Source organism: Papio anubis, chromosome 11, assembly GCF_008728515.1.
Source record: "Papio anubis isolate 15944 chromosome 11, Panubis1.0, whole genome shotgun sequence".
In the NCBI taxonomy this organism is placed as follows: Eukaryota; Metazoa; Chordata; class Mammalia; order Primates; family Cercopithecidae; genus Papio; species Papio anubis.
The window spans coordinates 40,209,067-40,233,306 of NC_044986.1; the positions used below are offsets into that span (position 1 = coordinate 40,209,067).

The following is a 24,240-nucleotide window of genomic DNA, read 5'->3' on the forward strand; positions in this document are numbered from 1 at the left end:
ACAGACATATACCATGCAGTGGAAGTAGTTGATTGCCCTTAGTTTCCCTTAACAATTTAATATTTAGAATGCTTGGTAGGTAGTTCTATTAATCATTTTTAGAAAGTCATCTTGGTTGAAGTTTTTCCCCACTATTTTTGATAACAAGGTTCTTGCATAATCCAATCACATACTTCTTAATGCATAATATTCATTAGCTGCTTTAACTTGCATTACGGTTATCCAGTTAGTATCTTGTGCATTGATACTCTTTTTAATGAAAAGAATAGTTCTGAACCGTAAAAAATATTCTTAGTTACACCCAAGATAATTGATTTCAAACTTTGAAGGCGGAGTGTAGGACAAAGGCATAGTTTTAATAAACTGCCAAAAAATAGTTTGGTCATCATTCCATTCTCAAAGGTAAAAGTAGAGGAAAGAGATAAGCATTTCAGATGGAATAACATTGAATAAAATGACTTCATTACTTTATTTTCTATACCATATTTACAACACTATACATTCTGTATTGCGTTTACTCTTTTATTAAGACATGTTGAGAGTTTTTAGTTCAGGGAGTGGCTCGAGGTGTGAATCACAGTTACAAATGTTATGGGTGAATTGTGTTTCCCCCACCCCTCACCCATTTCATATATTTAAGTCCCAATCCCCAGTACCTCAGAATGTGACTGTATTTGGAGATAAGGCCATTAACGAGGTAATTAAGACTAAAATGAGGTCACATGGGTAGGCCCTAATCCAGTCCTACTGGAGTCCTTATAAGAAAAGGAGATTAGGACACAGACACACAGAGGGAAGACCATGTGAAGACACAGGGAGGAGATGGCCATCTGCAAACCAAGTTGAGAGACCTCCCAAGAAGCCAACCCTGCCAACTCCTTGATCTTGAACTTCCAGCCCCCAAGACTTTGAGAAAATACATTTCTATTGGTTAAGCTGTGGTACTTTGTTATAGCAGCCTTAGCAAATAAATACAATTAATGTTTTAAAAAAGAATTTGTGACTAGTTTCAGGATTGCATATTTTTTAATTTAAAATAAATTGGCACGAAAAATGTACCCATTTTTGTCATATTTTGCACTTTTGTTGAACTTTATTTTGCCCTTGGGGTTTTTGGGCTAGCAATATGTATTTTCTTCATAGTCACAGGGTAGTTTTTCTGAAGATCCTCTTACTCTGTTACTTGATGATTCGTTGAAGTTCTTTTGAATATTTTCTGGTTTTCTTCAAAGGTAAAACGATATTTGAAGTTTAGACCAGTTAGATTATATTACAACATTAAACATGTTTTGGACTTTTTGTCATCACCACCTCCTGAATCTTCAGCAGCTAGTAAAATCAAGGAAAGCAATATTATTAGGAGTTAGTGGATATATAGTGTTTTTATTCTAACACTCCCATGATAGTAGTGTCAACTTTATAGACTAGTTAGTCATTTTAACCTAGCAAGTACTATGGATTTAACCATGTAAAAACTTGAATTCATATTCAGAGTTGGTCCATTCAAAAAATAGAATCTGGGTTGGGTGCAGTGGCTCCTGCCTGTAATCCCAGCACTTTGGGAGGCCGAGGCGGGCGGATCCCTTGAGGTTAGGAGTGCGAGACCAGCCTGGTGAAACTCTGTCTCTACTAAAAATATAAAAATTAGCTGAGTGTGGTGGCATGCACCTGTAATCCTAGCTACTCAGGAGGCTGAGGTGGGAGGATTGCTTGAATCTGGGAGGCAGAGGTTGCAATGAACTGAGATCAAGCCATTGCACTCCAGTCTGGGGGACAGAGTGAGTGAGACTCCGTCTCAAAAAAATAAATAAATAAAAAATAGAATCTAATAAATGGTTGGCCAGTTAACATCTTAGTTTCTCACTGAGACAATGCAATCTGGAAATCTAAGCTTGATCCACAAAGCTCCATGCCTGGCAATACAAAATAATGATCTTAGTCCACAAAGAATTCTCTATGTAGTAGAAAAAAACTCAGAAGTAAATTTTTATGCAAATAAAGTATAGAGCCATATCCAATGTCAGGGGTCACTTAAAGGACCTGATCATCTCTTCATAATAAAGTTGAGATAAAGGTTAAATGCAATAGTACTAAGAAATACCCTCACTTTTCACTTGCTGGGTAAAAATCACTTATGTTTTTGAAATGCAAATCATATCTTACTTTAAATCTCTTGAATGACACATGAACATTTTTAGCCCAGCTTTCAAGGCAATACAGTATCTGGCAGCTACCTGCACTACCAGCTTCATATGTACTTTGCACTCTTTGCTCTCTAGACTCCAGCCATATCAGCTTAAAAATTTTTCAATTGCACCAAGCTTATTCCTACTCCAAGCCTTTGTACGTATTTTCTTACTTTTCCTCCCCATGCCTGTTTTCAGGAAAGCCTTCTCCATGCCCCATATACACACAAGTGCCTTCTTTGAGATCATTAATTGTGCATTGGTTCACAATGTTTAGTTCCTCCACCAAATGGTAAATTGCTCAAGATAAAGGATCCCATCTTTCCCCAGGGCCTGCCTAACATAGGGCTTTCTAGAGATAAGACGTCTGATTCACATAAGTGAATGGATATCAAGGAGTCAGAAACTCCTGTTTTTATTCTGTTGAAGGACATCCTTAACTTTGTTTAGAAAAGTATTTTCTCCTATGAATTATTTAAAATTTCACTAAATGCAGTTGAACTACCTAAAAGGAACATGTCAGGGCCTTTCCGCATAGAGATGATTTCTTTGTTAAGCAGTAACAATTGCTTACAAAACCTTTAGAGTGATTAACTTTCAAGACAGAAATTAGCATTCCACTTTCAAGATGATGTTTTGGCTATTTGATGAACTAATAGTTAATCGTAAGCATTTTAAGAATCCAAAAACAACATTAAACTTGACAAAGTGACTTTAGGAATAGAAATTTCATGCCAGAAAAAAATGGCACAGGAATCTCATGCCAGAAAAACATCTCCCAATGTGGAGACATGTGGGAGACAGGCAATTTCAACCTTACTCTACATGTAGGGCTTCCTTAAGCTGAAGATCTATAAAACTACCTCATTACATGGAGAAGAATAGTAAACTCAGCGAGGTTAAGCAAGTTGCCCAAAGTCTCACAGCTAATGTATAATGTTGGGACAAAAAGTTTTTTCTCACCTAACCCTAATCCCACAGATTCTGTGGTTTTCATATTCCTAAACACCCAGTGTTCTGTAGAGGAGCCACCTTCTAGAAGGATGAAGAAGCCTAGCTCCAACCTCTACTTCAGCTGGACCAGTCAGTTCTATCTGGAGTTATACATAAGATGTTGTTTCTGGTGGGGCTTGGGGGGGGGGGGTGGGGGGGGAACCTGAAAACCAGTAGTCAACCTCTTAAAATTATCAGTCTGCACCAGTAAAGCAGGTTTTCTGTTTGTAGTGACTCTTTATGCCTTTGTCACGTGCCACTAAGCTCAGCCTAGCTTCTGGCTAAACTACAGGGAGCAAAAACAGAGCCCATCTAACCTTTTTCGGCTCCTTCTTCTTGCTTTTTTGCCTCCTCTTCAATGACCTTCATCTTTGCATCATACTCATCAGCTAGAGATTTCCATTCTACTCTGTTATTCTGAAGACCACTCAGCATAGGTGTGATTTCTTTGTGAAACCGTGAGAACTCCTAAAGAGAATTTTAGGTCAGAAACTACATAAATCATACAGTTAATTTTCAGGATCTTTCATATGCAGAGAATGAGCTGTAAGGAATTGTTACAGCACTCAGAGCTGCTAGGATAAGTTTAACCCCGGGCCTGTGAAGTTTGGTGAAGAGACGGGTGATGTCTTTCCTGCCTGCCTAACGAAGTGTTCAATTTGCTCACATCTGAGTTCTCTCCTTTTATTCTAGCCCTGAATGAGATTAGGGTAAAACCTCAGACTGCTTTGGAGAAACAATGACACCCCTGATGGCTTTCCATATGGGTGACTTTTAAATTTTGGTGACAGTTTGAAAGAAAACTTTTCATCCAAATGTTTATATATTTAATTCAAATAATTTGCTTACTTACCTTATATACAAAAGTACAAACAAAATCAATAAATCCAACTTGAAGTTTAGGTAGTTCATCTCTCTTGTTTCTGTCCATCATAGGCTAGAAAGAGAAATAAATCCTTTTAAGACAGGTTTCTAAGATGTAGTGAACAAAACAAACTGATTTGTCCTGATAACTTTGGTTTTGGTTTTTATTTTTGTTTTTGAGACAGAGTCTTACTCTGTCTCCAGACTGGAGTGCCGTGGCACGATCTCAGCTCACTACAACCTTTGCTTCCCAGGTTCAGGCGATTCTCCTGTCTCAGCCTGCCGAGTAGCTGGGACTACAGGCACGCACCACCATGGCCAGCTAATTTTGTATTTTTAGTAGAAACGGGGTTTCACCATGTTGGCCAGGATGGTCTCAATCTCTTGACCTCATGATCCGCCCACCTCGGCCTCCCAAAGTGCTGGGATTAACAGGTATGAGCCACCGAGCCCGGCCTGTCCTGATAACTTTTAATAAGTAATGCATTTTTATGTCAAGGTCTTACAATGGGTTGTTGCTGCAATACTGTTCTCTCCAGATCTCCTTGTTCCCAAAATTCATTTGCAACCATAAGTGCTACCTGCAAATGAGAAAGGCTTGGTTCACTAAATCCACTTATGAATAGAGAACTTGAATTTTATTAGTACAAGTGACATTTAAGGATCAAGTTTACAGTCAGTGCTTGAGGCGCTATCAAACCATATGCTCTTAAGTTTTAAAAAGAGGTCATTTACAGATTATATTGAAATGGGAAAGGGGAGCTTTTTCTTCCTACTTCAGTGTTCTAGGCTTATTCTGGGAGTATCTATCTCCCATTTACTATTGCCGCCACTTCTCACCAATGAAAAGGAGAAATAGGAGGATTAAATATTATGCTTTAAGTTCTAATGCTTCCCAAGTTCTTCTTTGTCCTATCTGTTAGCATCTAGTATATATCTGTGAATGCACATGTGACATACACCCATTAGTATGTAGCTTTACCTAATTACAGTGTGAGGATATTCCAGCATTAATTTATATCACTAAAAAAAAAATTTATCAAGTTCATTGAACACCTGCTAGCTGCCTTTACATTGGCATGATCCAGGCTTGCCAAGAGGAATATGGCATGATCTTTTTCTTTAAAATGTTCACAGTCTAGTGAAGACAGTCATGTATACAATGTGGTTAAGTGCTATAGCAGTAATAGTGTAAGTGCTATGGGTCAGGGAGAAGGGAGTAAAGATAAGTTTCATGAAGGAAGGAGGTAGCATTTATATTGTATTGTCAAGAATAAGAGTAGTTTTCCAGGAAAAGAGGAGGGGAAGAATATTTGCAGAGATAAAATGGAACATACAAAGCTTCCGTGAGTACAGTGTGAAGCAATGTCATGGGAGAAGGTGATGGGAAATGATTCTGGGAGTGTGAGTTAAGGACAGGCAGTGACAGGCCATGTAAATTTTGCCAGGAAGCTTGAATTTGATTCTCTAGGCCATTGCTCTTTACTCTTGGAGCCTAGGGTTCCTCTGAAGTGCTCTAGGACCCAAGAAGGTGGAGGCCAAGAGAGATGAAAGCTAAAGTAGCTTTGCTTTTTTCTCTTTTATAAAGTGATCCTTGGGGAAGTTTTGTTGGGAGAAAACAGACTTTACTTCTTTGGAGAAAAAAAGTTGGAAACCTCTGGCAATGGGGAGTATGAGGCTTTTAAGGAGTAGAATGGCTGAGTTGAGCTCTGTGTAGAGACATCATGGCAGCAAGTCAGAGGATGAGTTGTGGAGTTGATGTGAGGATCTATTAGGAGGCTGCCACCACAGTTCTGATAAAAGTCTGAACTGAGGTACTAGCAAGGGTGATAGAAATGATTTTGAAATGAGGGAGATAAGCTCAAGCAAGACCTCAGGTTTCTAGCTTAGGTGACCACATCAATAAAGAACAGAGGAAGAAGAGCAGGCATGTCGAGGTGGAAGGAGAGGAAAGTGTTTGGCTTTGGACTTGATGGTGACGGAGTTCAGGACACCCTGCCCCAAAATATTTTAAGATGATGGAATTTGAGGAGACTAAAGCAGCAGGAAGATCAGTCTCACCTTCCCCCCACCTTCTCCCCTGAAGTAGGTCATAAAACCAGGTAAGGATTTTCTGACCTTCCCCTGAAGCAGATAATAAGACCTTCATTCAAGAGGTGCCCTCCGTATTCCTGGAGGAAAGGAGCCAGAGACACAAAGATGCCAAGAAGAATCTGAACAAATTGTCCTTGCTAAGCTGCCCCGTGATTAGATCATACCCTCTTTGTTGAATTCAATTTCTCCGTGACTATCTACTTCATCCAACCTAGCATAAAATATACAAGTTTAACTGTTCCTTAGGGTCTTTGTTTCCTTAGGAAGTCTCCTGTATTACATGTAAAACAAATAAATGTGTATGCTTTTCTCTTGTTAATCTGTCTTTTGTTATAGGGGCCTCAGTCATGAACCTAGGATGGGTGAGAAATAGGTATTTTTTCTCCCCTACAATGAGTTCCAATTATTCTATCTTTTTAAAAAGATACAACCCACTTTAACAGTTAAACCCATTTAATTCTGGGCTCTCTTCTGCTTAGGGGTTTCCCTAGAAATTATTGGAGGAAAAAGAGATTTTTTTCATCCAATTAGTAAGAAAGCAAGTGGTAGACTAGTGCCTCCCCAAGGTGGGGGAAAAACTTCTGTGGAAAGCAACCTTAGACATCATGTCACAGCCAGTGCCGCCTTATAATTCACAGCACATTGAAGAATAGACTGTGGGAGCAAAAACACCCTTGATAGAGGAAAACACTAACGATGCATCCTGATCTTGTTCTGACATCTCATTGATACAGTTTGGCTATGTCCCCACACAAATCTCATCTTGAATTGTAGTTCCCATAATTCCCAATTCATGGGAAGGACCCAGTGGGAGGTGATTGAATCATGGGGGCAAATCTTTCCCTTGCTGTTCTAGTGATATTAAGTAAGTCTCACAAGATCTGATGGTTTTATAAAGGGGAGTTCCCCTGCATACGCTATCTCTTTACCTGCCACCACATAAGACATCCCTTTGCTCTTCCTTCATCTTCCATCATGATTGTGAGGCCTTCCCAGCCATGTGGAACTGTGAGTACATTAAAACTCTTTCCTTTATAAATTACCAGTCTTGGGTATGTCTATTAGCAGCAGCATGAGAACAGGCTAATACACTCCTCTATTTAAAAACTCAGACATTTCTTGGATAATTTTATATAAATTGTTTACAGTGTTTCAGTGTTAAAGAATTCTTTCAAGAAAGCATTTTCCTTCCAAAGTTCCTTCTATTTGCCTTATTCCAGGGCCTAATCAAATTGCCTACTGTCTCACTAATGTTTATAATTTTTCAGAATTCTGAGGTTGCCTAAGATTTTTAGGTAGACATTTACATGGGACCTAGGCAGTACCTGACAGTGTGACAGAAAAGAAAACTTAACTAGACTCACCTGACTTTGTACCTCCCAGGGCTTGGTGATAGCAGACAAGTCACATGCAGTCATCATCATTGCCCTTAGGAAGAAAACAAAAAATTTTAAACTAGAAATAAGTACAAAATAAGTTATTTTTATAAAAAAACAGGAGAGAAATACAATTTTAACTACCTACATGATAATCTCTTTTTTGGTTGGATCAACAGTTACATATTTGATGGCCTCTTCCTCCGTTTGCATTTGTTCACAGGCATCAACAATTTTTTGAAACATGGTTCTCTTCCTAGAAAAGATACAGCTGTGAGCAACAATTTTAGCATATGAAAACAAAAAAAATACCTTAAACACATGCTTTTCAGATTTCATGTTCCCACTTTGCATTGTCATGTCCACATAGCAAAGTCTACAGGGCCAGAAGATAATAGAGCAGAGAATGGTGGTATAACTTTGGCTCAGAAACGGCTTAAGGCAGAAAAAGCACAAACCATAAAGAGAGGGGAAAAAAAAAAAAAAAAACAGGTAACCGGGAATACATTACAACGAAAAAGTTACATATAAGGCCGGGTGCAGTGGCTCACATCTGTAATCCCAGCACCTTGGGAGACCAAGGTGGGAGGATTGCTTGAAGCCGGGAGTTTTAAACCAGCCTGGGCAATAAAGCAAGACCCTGTCTCTTTAAAAATGAAAGTAAATTTAAAAATTACATATGATAAAAGAGACCATAACCTAAAAATAAAGACCCCAAACTGTGAGAAGATACCACAACAAATAGCCAACAAAAAGTTGGAACCCAAAACACATGGATATTCAGCTGGTCTCACTGCTTATCAAGAAACTACAAATTTGAACAATAAGCTATTATCTTACATTGATTATATTAGCAAAATAAATTTCAAATGTGCTGAGTTCAAGAGTACTTCAGATACGGTATTTTTCTCTTCTTTTTTCTTTCTTTTTTTTTTTTTGAAACAGAGTCTTGCTCTCCCACTCAGGCTGGAGTGGAGTGGCTTGATCCTAGCTCACTGGAGCCTTGAACTCCTAGGCTTAAGGGATCCTCCCACTTCAGCCTCCCAAGTAGCTGGGACTACAGGCATGGTCCACCATGCCTGGCTAATTTTTTAATTTTTTTGTAGAGACAGGGTGTTGCTATGTTGCCCAGGCTGGTCTCAAATTCCTGACCTCAAACGATCCTCCTGCCTTGGCCTCCCAAAGTGCTGAGATTACAGGCATGAGCCACCTCACTCAGCTGGAACTCTTGTACACGTGGGTGGGAGTGCTAACTGGCACAACTCAGGAGTGCAGTTTTGTAATGTAGCATGAATTGAAGACATGCAAACCCTACAGCATTCTCACTTTTACATTTCTTAGAGAAACTCTCATATATATATACAGGGACATACAAGGCAGCATTGTAGGTAATGATGAAAAAATGGAAACAAAATGTCTATGAATAGAAGAGTAGGTAAATTATGAATATTCAAGAGTTGAATATTCAGTTAAAATTGATGCATTGGAGCTCCATTTATTATCAATGATAAGTCTTTGAAACACAATGTTGCATGAATAAAGCAAGTTGCAGAAAGGTATGTACAGACAGTACACTTAATGGACAATTTGAAAACAGAACAGGTCGGGCAAGGTGGCTTACGCCTGTAATCCCAACATTTTGGGAGGCCAAGGTGGGTGGATCACGAGGTCAGGAGATCGAGACCATCCTGGCCAACATGGTGAAACCCCGTCTCTAGTAAAATACAAAAAAAAAAAAAATTAGCTAGGCGTGGTGGCACGTGCCTGTAGTCCCAGCTACTCAGGAGGCTGAGGCAGGAGAATCACTTGAACCCGGGAGGCGGAGGTTACAGTAAGCCAAGATTGCGCCACTGCAGTCCAGCCTGGTGACAGAGTGAGACTCCATCTCAAAAAAACCAAGAAACCAAACAAACACACAACAATACCATATAAAAACGTGGATGGAAATGGTGAATACACATCAATGTCAGATGGTGATATCTTTGTGGAAGAAGGGAAGGGGTTTTTCATAGTGGAGTAGGTGTGGAATGCCTCAATTGCATCACTAGTTTTTTTCTCCTTATAAAGCAAAATCTGAGGCAAATATGGCAAAATTTAGCATTTGTTATATCTGGGCTATGGATATTTGGATATCCATTTTATTCTTCTTAGTATTTGTCTTCACGTTGAACTATTTAATAATTAAATATTCAGGCCCAGTGCAATGGCTCACGCCTGTAATCCCAGCACTTTGGGAGGGCAAGGTGGGCAAATCACTTGAGGTCAGGAGTTTGAGACCAGCCTGGCCAACATGGTGAAACCCATCTCTACTAAAAATACAAAAATTAGCCAGACATGGTGGTGGGAGCCTGAAGTCCCAGCTACTCAGGAGGCTGAGGCAGGAGAATTGCTGGAACCTGGGAGGCCGAGGTTGCAGTGACCCAAGGTGGTGCCACTGCACTCCAGCCCAGGTGACAGAGTGAGACCTGTATAATAATATATATAATAATAATAATAAATATTTAATGAAGAAGGATCAGAAAGGCATAATTTGACAATGCCCAAGCCACTGAATATTTGGATCCTATAACTAGTTCATCTTGTTCTAATCTGTTTTCAGCAAGCAACTTTATAGTTCACTTATGAGAAAATGTGGAGATACTGAGTATCTGGTCTCCTTGGCAATATTACTGTTGTAAATAGGCTGGCTCTCTGCTATGTATGACTCAGTTTTGTAAGTTTGGTTAATGTGTGTCAATGCCACCAAAATTTTTCAGCTCCCAGACTTTGACAGAATTAAATTTCTGAGCCCGAAACATTAAAATACCAAATTCTGGACCATAGAGAATTCACCTAGACAAAAAGCCACCTTGAGAGGTCTCTTGGCTTCACTCTTTTGGCAAGGCACAAACTTGGCTGCATATTCTTCAATTCAGACTTCTTCGGCTAGCAACCTACTTAATATTAGGAGCTTATGTTTTTAAAATGTGTTCCTGGATGTCTAGTAAGTTTACTGGCAGGCATCTGTCTTGAAGATACTCTACTTGGTAATCCAAAAGGAAAGCAAATGTGTATGTGTGTGTGTGTGTGTGTCTGTGCGTGTGTGTGTGAATAAATGCCTTTTAACATTAATGCAACAGATAATTTATGGAAGGCAAAACCACACAGAGTATAGGGCATTCCACTGTGCAGAGTTATGTACTTACTTGAAATATAAAGCCAGGTCAGTTGCTATTATTGCGACCTCGAACAAATGAATAACTGTTTCAAACTGCCGCTTATTTAGGTTCTGGAAGATGTTTAAACTCTGTAAGGTGAAAATTCACAATAAAATGCAATCAATAATTTGCTTCTGATTGAACAAATGAAACTCTGCTTAACAAGAAGAAAAATCTAAAAGCCTTTCAACACTTTTTTGTTTGGTTGGTTTTTTGTTTTCCTGGTTTTTTTTTTTTTTTTTTTTTTTGGTTTGCTTTTAGTTTTTATCTCATGGACTAAGTAAACCCCTCTACAGTACTTTGAGTAAGATAATTTAATTTAAACTATAAAAATAGATACTGTTAGCCAATATTCATGTCATCAGTATTTAAGTTTTTAGAGTAAATAAATGTTTTCTTCTAGGACCATTAAAATAAATTACAATAGATTTAAAATGTGCTTGTATTAATTGAGGAGCTTTAACAAAGAATTTCTGGGAGAAGTCCAACTGTCAGACATGTTACTTTATCTACCAGGTAATTTTAGAGTGATCATAGAAACCATTGGTCTTTCAGAAATTACAAATTACACTCATACTCATGTATATGTGGGAAAAAATAATGAAATCCTTCCATGTTATCCTTAAAATATTTTCATGCAATTCTATTTTACCAAGACTTAACTAGACCTTTCTTCAAAGAGTTTCTCTTTACCTCTCTTCACATATGGATGAGCTTCATTTCTTAGTGTTCTAGAAAATGAGAATTAGGCCGAGCATGGTGGCTCATGCTTGTAATCCCAGCACTTTGGAAGGCTGAGGTGGGTAGATGGCTTGAGCTCAGGAGTTCAAGACCAGCCTGGGCAACATGGTAAGACTCCTGTCTCTACTAAAATTACAAAAATAGCTGGGTGTGATGGTGTGTGTCTGGGGTCCCACCTATTCAGGAGGCCAAGGTGGAAGGATTGCTTAACCCTGGGAACTGGAGGTTGCAGTGAGCTGAGACTGTGCCACTGCACTCCAGCTTGGGTGACAGAGCGAGACCCTGTTTCAAAAAACAAGAAAGAAAGAAAGAAAATGAGAATATAAAGCTGGGGGTGGTTTCTTAAAGCCCAGTTATTCCAAATAGACCATTTTAGTCATACAGGCCAAATGACAGATATATAGTGATTTTGCCAAATTAATTTGACAGTTACAAAATACGGAAACATTCCACTGGAAAGAAAGAGGAGATAGTCTATCAATCTATATAAAGAGAGAAGTACCATAATGCCAAAAACAATACTGGCCTGAACACCAAATAATAACAGTAAACACTTCCTTAGTTCTTGCTACCTACCAGGCTCGAAGTGCTTTGTGAATATTCTTAATCTCTTCACAACAGACCCCAGCACAGAGAGGTGAAGTAACTTGCCCGAGGTTAAACAGCTAGAATGTGGCAGAACTGGTGTCTAAACCAGTGCAGCATGGTTCCAGAGTTTGTGCTCCTAATCTCTGCACCACACTACATTACCGCTCAACAGGGAACCCAGGTTCATTTCCTGGCTTCCCCACTTTGGCAGTCGTATAATCCTAGAGACTTAACATCCGTGAGCATTTGTTTTCCATATAGGCATAATAACAGCTGCCCTGCCTAACTGCCTAGCACTTAGTCTATGCTCAGTTAATATCTGTGGAATGTTGAATAAAATGAAATGACAACTGGGAATGCATTTTAAAACTGTAAATTGCTGTTAAAATGTATTGTTGTATCATTATTATTATTATGTAAAGTCGTAAGGCTAGCTCCAGGTAAAAATAGAATTGCAAACCTAACACCAAATATGGCTATCATTCATTTCAGAAGATTGAAATATTAGAAAGCAATAATTGGACAAGAACTCAAGTTTTAGACACTACACTATGCCTTATATAACTCTTCACTTAAGTAATCTTTTTATAACATTTTCTAGGACAAGAAAAGTGGTGTTTTACAAAGCATACATAAGTAATAAAAAAACTGTGATTTGCTTTGTCAACATAATGAGTTCACCATAGCAACTAAACTTTTAAAATAGCTAGAATGAAACAATGGGTGTTGACCAGTTTAAATTACAATAAACAGATTATCTGGATCAAAATCAATGTTTTGTTTTTGTTTTTGTTTTGAGATGGAGTCTCACTCTGTCGCCCAGGCTGGAATGCAGTGCCACAATCTCGGCTCACTGTAGCCTCTGCCTCCTAGGTTCAAGCAATTCTCCTGCTTCAGCCTCCCGAATAGCTGGGATTACAGGCACCCACCACCACGCCCAGCTAATTTTTGTATTTTTTAGTAGAGATGGGTTTTCACCATGTTGGCCAGGCTGGTCTCAAACTCCTGACCTCAAGGGATCCGCCCATCTCGGCCTCCCAAAGTGCTGGGATTACAGGCGTGAGCCACCGTGCCCAGCCCCAAAATCAATTTCTTGCTTGGGACATTTCACAGAAGCCTATTGGACATATCAGTCCAGAATCTCTGAACCAAATCTTCTGGATACAGGTTCTTTTCAACCTGGTCTGGATTACCAGGGAGGGGAAAAGTAAGTGGGGCCATTTTGATCCCACTTAACCTGCCCCTGATTTTGGAACAATGATGGCCTTCCCTTTGGACTTGGGGTGATCCAGTGGCATACTGACATCAGGGAATCACTTTATTTGTTCACTGATGAACTCATTGCTATGTTCCCAAAGTAATGTTTATTATGTGACTCAGGTACATGCTTGGCAAATTAATAATAGTTAAAGCCAACCTTGATTGCTATACTAGGAAAAAAAGTAGGGGGAGGGGGGGAATGTGTGAAAATGCATTAAACTTTTAGACAAGTTAACATAGCACATTAAATCATTTTAACAAGCAAAACAGACTGCTGAATTCAAAGAAATAATTCCTTGGGACGGAGACTTCCTCGTCTCTACCAAGTGTCAGATTGTGCAGAGTATATAATCTACAACCAACCAAATAAATCAAATTTATTATGCACCAGTTGTTTTAGTGCATATTGCTTAATTTGTAAACCTGGACACTTGTTGCTATTTAATAAATGTGAAAGAAAAAGCTATATATAAAGAAATACATAGAAACATATGTGACAAATACTGTTTATTATACCTTTTTCTAATCCAAAATAATAAAACAGCTGTATTAAAGTTGACAGATTATCAAAAATTCTCTTACTTTTCAAAGTGAGTCAATACTGGATTTTTAAAAATTGATATAATGAAGAAAAAGGGTTTATAGTCACCATTTCAGCACCGCTTCCTTTGTATATAGCACTACATATCTGCATTTCATTCATACCTTTTTCTTCTCACTCATTTTCATTTTTATCTAAAAACATGTACAAGGCTCCTAATTGAAAAACTCTTTCTTAATTCTACATTCTTTTAGATTTTCTCTGTTCTCCCTTTCACACCTGAGGTTCTTGAAAGAAGAGCTTCTAATTGACTTATTAAGTTGCAGATATAGATTCATATAAAAGATCCCATTCCTGTTTTTGTGTTAGTTGCTAGAAAGCACTTGGCCAAATTTGTGGCCTATGTCTGATAAACGTTTTGGCCAAATTTGTGGCCCATGTCTGATAAATACAATAAGGTACATTTATGTACCTTATGATATATATTTTGGGTATGTATGGCCTCTACTATGCTTCATATCATTTTTATTTTTCTATTAGTCCTCATTTTCTTTAGTATTGTATATATTCTTCGAAGCTCCATCAAATCCTCTTTGGAACAAAGTGGGACATACACACGCACACACACATGCACACACATGCACACACACACACACGCACACAAGTTGGTTTTTTTTTTGTTGCTTAGTAAGTAAACACAGACTCAATGATCCTTTAATTAGAGCAAGAGATCTCAAGATGTGCCCAGCACACAGGAGAAGCAAGGAAGTCCTTTCAAGACCTACTTTGACAACTCAAAACAACAGTGGAAGAGAAGTTGATGGAGAAGTTATGCTGATGTACATTTGTATTGACTTCTGATATTCAATCTCCTAGACCAAAGAGATTGCCATAGGTAACAAGAAGTGAAGGAGGGAAGGCAGACAGCAATGAGCAGATCCCAAATAGAGGGCCTGGAGCTTCACGGGCTTCACTCAATATGAGCTTTACCAACTTCCAGAAAACAAAATCAAAGAGGTGTTGATATGGCTGTGTGTCCCCACCCAAATCTCATCTTGAATTGTAATCCCCAGGTGTTGAGGGAGGAACCTGGAAGGAGGTGATTGGATCATGAGGGCAGTTCCCCCACGCTGTTCTTGTGATAGTGAGAGAGTTCTCACAAGAGCTGATGGTTTTAAGTGTGCCACTTCCTCGCTCTTTCTCACACACTCTTGCCTGCCACCATGTAAGACATGCCTTGCTTCCCCTTACCCTTCAGCCATGATTGTAAGTTTCCTGAGGCCTCCCCAGCAGTGCAGAACTGTGAGTCCATTAAACCTGTTATCTTTATAAATTACCCAGTCTCAGGTAGTATCTTTACAGCAGTGTGAAAACTGACTAATACAGGTGTGTTCCTTAGAATTGGTGAGAAAATGTTTGAGCAACAAATTGGAAGCTGAGGATTTCCCCAGCTCATTCCTGCCCTTTCTCCACGGTACTCAGCAGATAGTTGGCTCCATTCAGGGATGAGTAATTTTCAGAGAGGAATAAGTGCAAAACCTATGTGTAAAATTACCACAAGAACACAAAATAATCCATAGAGCCAGTGCAATTCCAACCAGAATACCAACAAGTTCGTGTATGTGTGTTGGTAAATTGACAAATCAATTATAAAATTTATATGAAAATGTAGAGTCAAGTACTGGACTCAATTAAAAGTTGAATTAAAATAAACAGTAGTGGAAATTACAGAGCAAAATGTAATTTTATAAATATCAATAATGGTAAATAAAAAAATTAATACCACATAAAACAGATATGTGGGAAAAAGTATACCAATTCCTTCATATTTCATAGAAGGGAATTAGTAGATACTGTAAAGTTAACACATACAGCTTAAAAATGTCAAACATCTAAATGCTCAGCTACAGCTTTTTGTAATTTTTTGTAGTCATTTGTTACTCATTTTAGAGGGCTCTTTAAGAGCTGACATTTCTTGTGATAAAGACACCATTATGTGAAGTTCTGCCATTTCTTCCATTTCAAAAACATTTCTTCTGTTAAATTCAAATAAAGTCAAATGCAATACCTTTTATTTAAGATAAAGAGATTCTACTTAGTAATGAAAAAGAATGAATTGGCTGGGCACAGTGGCTCACACCTGTAATCCCAGTGCTTTGGAAGGCCAAGGAGAGAGGATTGCTTCAGCCCAGGACTTCAAGACCAGCCTAGGCAACATAGCAAGAATGCATTTCTACGAAAAATGCAAAAATTTAGCCAGGTATAGAGATTCATGTCTGTTGTCCCAGCTACTTGAGCGGCAGAGGTAAGAGGATTGCTTGAGCCCAGGAGGTTGAGGCTGCAGAGAGCTTTGACTGTGCCACAGCACTCCAGTCTGGGCAATAGTGCAAGACCCCATCTCTAAAAAATAGAATGAATCATGGATATACACAACATGAATAATCTAAAAATTATTATTCTGCATGAAAGAAACCCAACGCAAGAGTGTGATTGATTGCATAATTATTCTAGTATTGTGCTAATTGTATGATTGCACTTATATAAAATCTAGAAAATGCAAACTAATCCATAGCAACTGAAAACATTTCAATGGTTGCCACCTAGGGCTGGGAGTGGAGAGTGGGATGTGCTGTGAAGGGGCATGATATGAACAATTACTTGGGTGATACAAGTGTTCTGCATCTTGATTGTGGTGCTGATTTCCCAGGTATATAAATAGTCAAAACTCATGGAATTGGGCACTCTAAAGATGCAGTTTAGGCTAGGTGTGGTGGCTCACGCCTGTAATCCCAGCACTTTGGGAGGCCAAGGTGGGTGGATCACCTGGGGTCAGGGGGTTCGAGAGCAGCCTGGCCAACATGGCAAAACTTTGCCTCTACTAAAAATACAAAAATTAACCGGTAATGGTGGTGCATGCCTGTAATCCCAGCTACTTGGGAGGCTGAGGTGCGAGAACCTCTTGAACCCAGGAGGCAGAGGTTGCAGTGAGTTGAGATCACGCTGCTGCACTCCAGCCTGGGCAACAGGGTGAGACTCCATCTCAAAAATAAAATAAGAGATGCAGGTTATTGTACATATACTTCAATGAAGTCTATTAAAAACCAATTCTGACTTTAAAAAAATAGCTTGGGTAGTGGGATCACATTTTTCAAAAGTCCCTTCTCTCCATACTTCCTGTATATATCCACAGGGTGACTGCAATGAGGTTTATTAGATGTTAATGAAATATTGATTTCTGGATGGTAGGATTTGAAGCAATTTAAAAAATATTTGACTTTGATGTTTTTCCTATTGTTTGAATTTTTATAGTGGGCCTGTGTAACTTTTGCAACTATTAATGAATATTGAAGACATATGTAAGTAAGTAAGATTCCATTTGTTTTTGAGCATTGTGTTGAAGACATTATGTGGAGACAGGTGCACCAGACGAGAAAGGAGACCTACTTCCCAGCCCCTGGCCACGGGCCCTGACTTGCTCAGCTGCTTTCATTTGCTCACAGAAAGAGTCTATTTTATTTTCCCTGACTATTAAAATGGCAATAGAAATATGAATTCTGCATAGCACACCCCAAACAGGTAGAAATGGCTTTAATTCATTCAGATTGTGGCGCTCGAGTTAGCTGAGGCCAGGGAAAGTACAGGCCGTTCTAATCTTCAGTGTGGTGCCTATGACGCCCACAAGAGAATATTGCCAACGTGTTCTTGCTTTGCTAGTGGCAGTACACAAGGTATTTGATTTCTCCTTCACATTTCTATGTGTAAAATGGGGCAGACTGATGGGGTTGGTATGAAAAAGCATAAATAAAATTATCATACACTTTGGAAAGAGATGTTCTGAATAATAACAGGATTTTGTTATTTGTGCTGAGCAATATATTTTGTCATTTCTATAGTATATTCTAGTATTAAAATTTATACTCATGCAAATTCGGCTAACAAAGTTTCCACCCATTCATTCAGGTTAAAGCATTGATTTCTGTCTGGTTTAGAGTATAGGCAGTTCTGTTCCTCAAAGCAGTGGATCCATCTCTGCTGGGATAGAAGGACATTGCAGTTCAAAGCCTTATAATATGGAAAACAAAATGTCTGAGTAATGCCCACAAATGCTGAAATTACTGAATAAATCCCAAGGATTTCCCTTATTTAAAAAAATTAAAATTTTTAGTGTGTATATTTTCTTTAGACAGTGAAAAAAATTGAAGGACCACATTGTCTCCCCAAAATGTAAAAAGAATATCTGATAGGTAACAGTCTTTTTGTGTGTGTGTCCAAGTTGACTGCTCATAAACAGGCTGTGTGTGACTGCATTGCCTAGCGACTCTATTGACAAGGCTTTAAAAGTCTGCAATTAGCAGATTGAATGGTATTACAGAGAGGTCCTTGAAAAGATGGTATAGATTACTGAGATGCAATATTCCTCTTTAGAAAGAATAATAAGTCTTTATATAGCCATCAAAGCCAGTTCAGACTGCAAAGTAAATAACATTAAAATACTTCAGATGGAAAACTGTAACTCTACTCTAAACTGCAAAATCCCAGAAGGAAAAACATTTAAGATACTAGGAGCCTTCCAGTGTTAAGCATTTAGATATTTGGCTGCTGTTTTAAAACTGTATTTTGTTTTAGTAGGTAACTGTATGATTATGTGACACTACCTCACTGTGGTATCATATAAATAAGTGAGATTTACAGAAAATTCTTACTCAGAAACCGAAGATTGTCCCAACCAGCAAAACAAAGACTTTCAACCAATTAGGTAATAACAATTTACTCTTACATTCCTGAGTTACTTTCAGTTCCGCTGCTTCTTTTAATTCTCATAGAACAGATGTTACCTATGCTGTGAATTCTGCTGCAGGGAGAGATTCTGTCTGCATATCAGAATTAAAAGCGTTCTGGTTCACAATACAGATTTCCAGGCCCAAATTCCAGAAAATCTGGTCAGTAAATGGAGAATGGGGCCCGGGATCTGTGCCTTAACAGCCTGCCTGCCCCTGCCCTGTTAAATGAATGAGTCTGAAAGAGTTGGTCCAGGTACCCATTTCTGAGAATCACCATCTGGACTCATACAAGGTTAGCGCTTTGCCAAGAGCATTGCAGAATTAGAAATGCCACAGCAGGTTTGGGATGGCAATGGTGTTGGGTGCTGTGTCAATCACAGATTGTTAAAACAATGCAAGCAGTTTTCTTGTTTTTCCATTTGTCTGCACAGTTGCTCTGCCTTATGAGATTTTCCTGCTTGGCTTATGAGGACCATCTTGGATTTTCATTACCTAGAAGAATTTAGTATTCTCTCTAAACTTGGATATCTTTCTGTATATTCTCCCTGAGCTTTTAATAGAAGATTATTATTAAAACTGAGAAAAGCCCACTCTCCAGAGGGCTCCTGTATCCTAATGAGCGTGTGATTCTAAACAAGTTCACTGCTTGTGACAAAACAGTGCTCCCCTCAATCTAATGACTCACCTTAATCATTTTTGGTTTGGAACGTTCTTAAGAAAGTGTAATTAGACAACATCCACAACTTTCCACATGCCCATATATCCCTTCAATAAAATTGATCAAGGGAAGAAGAATGACTACCCTCTCTGGAAGATTAGTAGTACAGAACACGTGCAATTCACAATGAATTCAAAGGGCTCAGAGCCGCTCCTGCAGAAAGCCCTCTCTGATCCCACCCTCTTTGCCCCTTTCTGCTGCCACAGTCTTCACGCAAATGTGGTTTCTCCCTTTGGAACTCTCAGAGCATGGTTCACTGCCTCTCTGATGGTGGCTAAGTCATGCCTACCTCCATGATATAGTTTGGATCTGTGTCCCCACCCAAACCCCATGTTCAGTTGTAATCCCCAATGTTGGAAGTGGGTCCTGGTGGGAGGTGATTGGATCTTGAGAGCGGTGTTTCATATGAATGGTTTAGCCCCATCCTCCTCGGTCACAATACTGAGTGAGTTCTCATGAGATCTGGTTGTTTAAAAGTGTGTGGTGCCTCCCCGCCACCTCTCTTCCTTCTGCTCTGGCCATGTGAAGTGCTTGCTCCCCCTTCAGCTTCCACCATGATGCTAGGCTCCCTGAGGGCTGCCCAGAGGTTAATGCTGCCATGCTTCCTGTACAGCCTGCAGAACCGTGAGCGAATTAAACCTCTTTTCTTTATAATTACCCAGTCTCAGGTATTTCTTTATAGCAATGCAAGAATGTGTGAATGCACTCCACTATGAAAGCTTGACTTTCTTAAAGGCATAGACCATGCCCTACAGCATATGCCCCATGAATGAATAAGAAAATCAGTGACCATGTTACCTCCTTTCCCCTTTACATTTATATATGCTTGGGGTGCACAGAGCCCTTTTGCATCCACCGTAAGCTTTTTCTTCTTTCCCTACAGACCCACAGAGATTCTGTGACTTTCCATGGCTCTCTTCACCTGTCTCAGCTACTTCCAACTTGGTTGTTCAAAAACTGTTTCAATATGGCAGTTTCTATCAATTGACTTCAATAAGGGTATACACTATCAACTGCTATAACTCAAGGCCACCCTTTTTCCAGGCATTTTCTGTGGGTTAGTGCTTTGATCCAGAGCTTGTGTTTAACTGTCCTAAAGAGAGGTTTACGTACCTCATCCTGCAACAGAGTCTTACTGTACTCCAGGTGGTGCCTCTCCAAAATAGAAGAACCATGAAGTCTTGCTAATGGAGACGTGGATCTAGAAGGAAAACAATATGCCATGATTCTAGCTGTTTAAAAATTACACATAGGTTCCTATAATACAGAATCTTTATTGTTTCAGGATTTTTCTTAATGTCTGTCTTCTCCCTCCCCACTCAATTATCTAAGTGGTCAAAAATAACATATTGGAAAAGATTTTCTAGATTTAGAAGATGAGAATATGCTCTTTTGGAAAAAGAAAAAACCCTAATTTGTTGAATGCATAAATGATTGAATTGTTTAAATTAAGGAGTTCAGCTCCATGTATCTAAATTCTTTAAGTTCCCTGGGGCTTATGGCGGTGGACTATGACTTATAAAACGTATGGCAAACATGTGGAAGCCCATAGATTATCTGCATAGAACCAAGATGAAAAGCACTATAAGGTAACATTTCTCTCCTCTCCCAAGACAGTGACATAAATGTAAGCTTAGAGTTCCCATTTATTAACAATTAGATCACAGTTTTATGTAAGTAGGGGTCCCAGTCTTTTGTACCCTGTTTTTCTTCAGTGCCTTCAGGATAAAAGAGGCTGACATCAAAGGTCTAGAGATTATGTGAAGACTGTCATGAAAATATAGAATAAATTTTAAAGAAAGAAGAAATCAAAAACATGGCTGGCAGCCTTAGTAGAGAAGTTTTATTTATTTCATGGAGAACAAAACTTTAGTCTGGGAGAGGTCATTGCCAGGTTACTGGCAGGTCGGGGAAAGCAAATACTTTAGTTGGGGAATAATTAGGCCATATCTAATAAATATTACAATTGATAATAATTTTAACACATATTTAAACAACTACTCTGTGTTGGCATTGGAGATTTTTTTTTTAAATGAGTAAATCCCAGTTTCTATAACCACCAAGCTGCTCTCTATCTTATGCGATCCACTTTTGAAGCCTCCATATATGAGTGAGAACGTGATATTTGACTCTCTATGCCTGGCTTATTTCACTTAACAAAATAATCTCCAGTTCCATCCATATTGCAACAAATGACAAGATTTCATTTTTTTTGATGGCTGAATAATATTCCATTATATATATATATATATATATGTATATATATATATACACACACACCACATTTTCTTTATTTGAAGATAGAGAGTAGTTTGGTGGTTATCAGAGGCCAGGAAGGGTAGGGAGGTGGGAAGGATGAAGCCGGGTTAATGGTTACAAATGTACAGGTAGGTAGAAGAAATAAGACCTAGTGTTCAATAAATTAATAGAGTAACTATAGCAAACAACAACCTATTGTATGTTTCAAAATAGCTAGTAAAGAATAATTTGAATATTCCCAGCATAAAGAAATAAATGTTCAAGGTGATGGATATCTCAATGACCCTGATTTGACTATCGCACATCATATGAATGTATCAAAATATCATGTACCCCGAAAGTATGTACTCTATTATGTAGCAATTTAAAATCTATATTTTAAAAAATGAATAAAGCTCAATTCTAGTTAGAAAGGAGTGGTATATTTAATTCCTTTAGGTTTAGAAACATTAGTTTAAAAATGTTATTGGGAAGTTAGATATTCATCTAATCTCAAAATAACATTTTGCATATTACTGATTAATTGCAAAGGAGAAAATATTCCTTTACATAAAGAGATCCGGCCGGGCACAGTGGCTCAAGCCTGTAATCCCAGCACTTTGGGAGGCCGAGACGGGCGGATCACGAGGTCAGGAGATCGAGACCATCCTGGCTAACACGGTGAAACCCCGTCTCTACTAAAAAAAATACAAAAAACAAAACTAGCCGGGCTAGGTGGCGGGCGCCTGTAGTCCCAGCTACTTGGGAGGCTGAGGCAGGAGAATGGCGTGAACCCGGGAGGCGGAGCTTGCAGTGAGCCGAGATCGCGCCACTGCACTCCAGCCTGGGTGACAGAGCGAGACTCCGTCTCAAAAAAAAAAAAAAAAGATCTTCTGGACATCATCCATAAATAAAATTGGTATCATGGGCTTCGTGACACAATGCACTGAGAAGGACACAACATCATCTATGTAGTATTCCTGCCAAAAAAATGTTTAATCTGAGTATATTAATCAGGAAACAAGTGATTAAATCCAAATTGAAAGATACTCTGCAAAATAGTTGGCTTAGACTCTTCCGAAACGTCAACATCCTGAAACACACAAAAAGGTTGAGCAACTACTCCAGATTAAAGGAGATTAAAGATATTTGACAACTAAATGCAAAGTGTGCTCCTTGATTAGATATTGAATTAGAAGGGAAAAAATAGCTATAAAGAACATTATTGTGGTAATTGGAAATTTTTGAATAAACATTTTATATTAGATAATATTATTGTACCAATACTGAGGGTGATCATTGTATTGTGTTTATGTAGGTGAATGTCCTAATTCTTAATAAATATATGCTGCAATATTTAGGAATGAATCTAGTATCTGCAGCCAACTCACAAATGATTTAGTGAAAAAAAAAAGATTTAGTTGGCCATGTACAGTAGCTCAGGCCTGTAATCCTAGCACTTTGGGAGCCTGAGGCAGGAGGATTGCTTGAGCCCACGAGTTCAACACCAGCCTGGGCAACATAGGGAGGCCCTGTCTCTACAAAAACAATTTAAAAGTTAGCCAGGCATGGTAGCATATACCTGTAGTCCCAGCTACTTGGGAGGCTAAAGTGGGAGGATTGCTTGGGCTCCAGAGGTCAAGGCTGCAGTGAGCTGTGATCGTGCCACTGCAGTCCCTGAGTGACAGGGTAAGACCCTGTCTCAAAAAAATATTTATTATTTATATACACACACAGACAGTCACACACACACTGACAGTCTGCAGTCAGGAAGCCCTTCTGTCACCACATGCTCCTACAGTTGTGTTCACAGAGGAGGAATGATGAAAGAAAACCAGACCAATACAGAAGGCAGGGTGTGGCTGCGTGCATCTTTCCTGCAAACCTGGAGGCAAGATGCCAGCTTCAATCCTGCTACTTCCTGTAACCTAGGAAGGTTTGACTTCATCTTTTGAGCTCATCAGTTAAAGTGGGGGATAATAGTACCTCCTATATGGCACCTCCCTTCACTGTGCTGTGAAGGTTAAATGAGGCAGTAGGTATCAAGTCCTTAGCTTGGTCTCCAGCACACAATAGATGCTCAATTTGTTCCTCCGGAACGGAATTGGCTAGTATACTACTGATAAGAAGGAGGATCAGAACTTCAATGACTGTCAGGGGACTTGGATTCAGGAGGAGTGAGTGGCCAGTATAGGCTGGAACCTTTGAGATGGAGATGTCTCTTGCCTGAAGTCTGGATGGAGATCGTCTTTTCAAGACAAAGTCTAATAGTAGGCAGAATTGCTGAAGATGAGGAGTCACTGCTTACAAAGTGCTTTTCACGCAATGAAATTATATATGTGAAACCTGCCTAGTAGGCACTTTCTTTAGTGGGCTTCACATATGTAATTTCATTTGATTCTCATAACAATCTTTGAGAGGTCAATACTTTATCCATCTCACAGCTAAGAAACTGAATCTCAAATAGATTAAATGACTTGTCCAAGATCCCCCAATCAGGAAGTAGTTGGTCCTCACAAACCCCAGACTCCAAAGACTGTTCTGTCTACAACACTTCACTACTTCTGGAGAGGGGTAGGTCATGTGTCAGAAATGAGAATGAAATGTGGCTGAGGCAGATAGACCATCTTAAAACCCATTATCAAGAAGCTGGGCTGGCCACG

At 39.0% G+C, this 24,240-nt stretch overlaps 1 protein-coding gene across 1 annotated transcript in view; it reads right to left on the reverse strand.

The window, feature by feature from the left end:
* PDE6C (phosphodiesterase 6C) overlaps positions 1 to 24,240 on the reverse strand; it is a 55,182-nt gene continuing 30,942 nt past the window's right edge. The window contains exons 15-22 of the mRNA XM_003904014.5: positions 20,453 to 20,540; positions 10,699 to 10,799; positions 7,662 to 7,769; positions 7,502 to 7,565; positions 4,550 to 4,624; positions 4,033 to 4,116; positions 3,497 to 3,647; positions 1 to 1,329 (exon numbers count right to left, since the gene is read on the reverse strand). Coding sequence (XP_003904063.1) covers positions 1,271 to 1,329; positions 3,497 to 3,647; positions 4,033 to 4,116; positions 4,550 to 4,624; positions 7,502 to 7,565; positions 7,662 to 7,769; positions 10,699 to 10,799; positions 20,453 to 20,540 — 730 coding nt within the window. The 3' untranslated portion in view covers positions 1 to 1,270. The remainder of the gene's footprint in view (positions 1,330 to 3,496; positions 3,648 to 4,032; positions 4,117 to 4,549; positions 4,625 to 7,501; positions 7,566 to 7,661; positions 7,770 to 10,698; positions 10,800 to 20,452; positions 20,541 to 24,240) is intronic.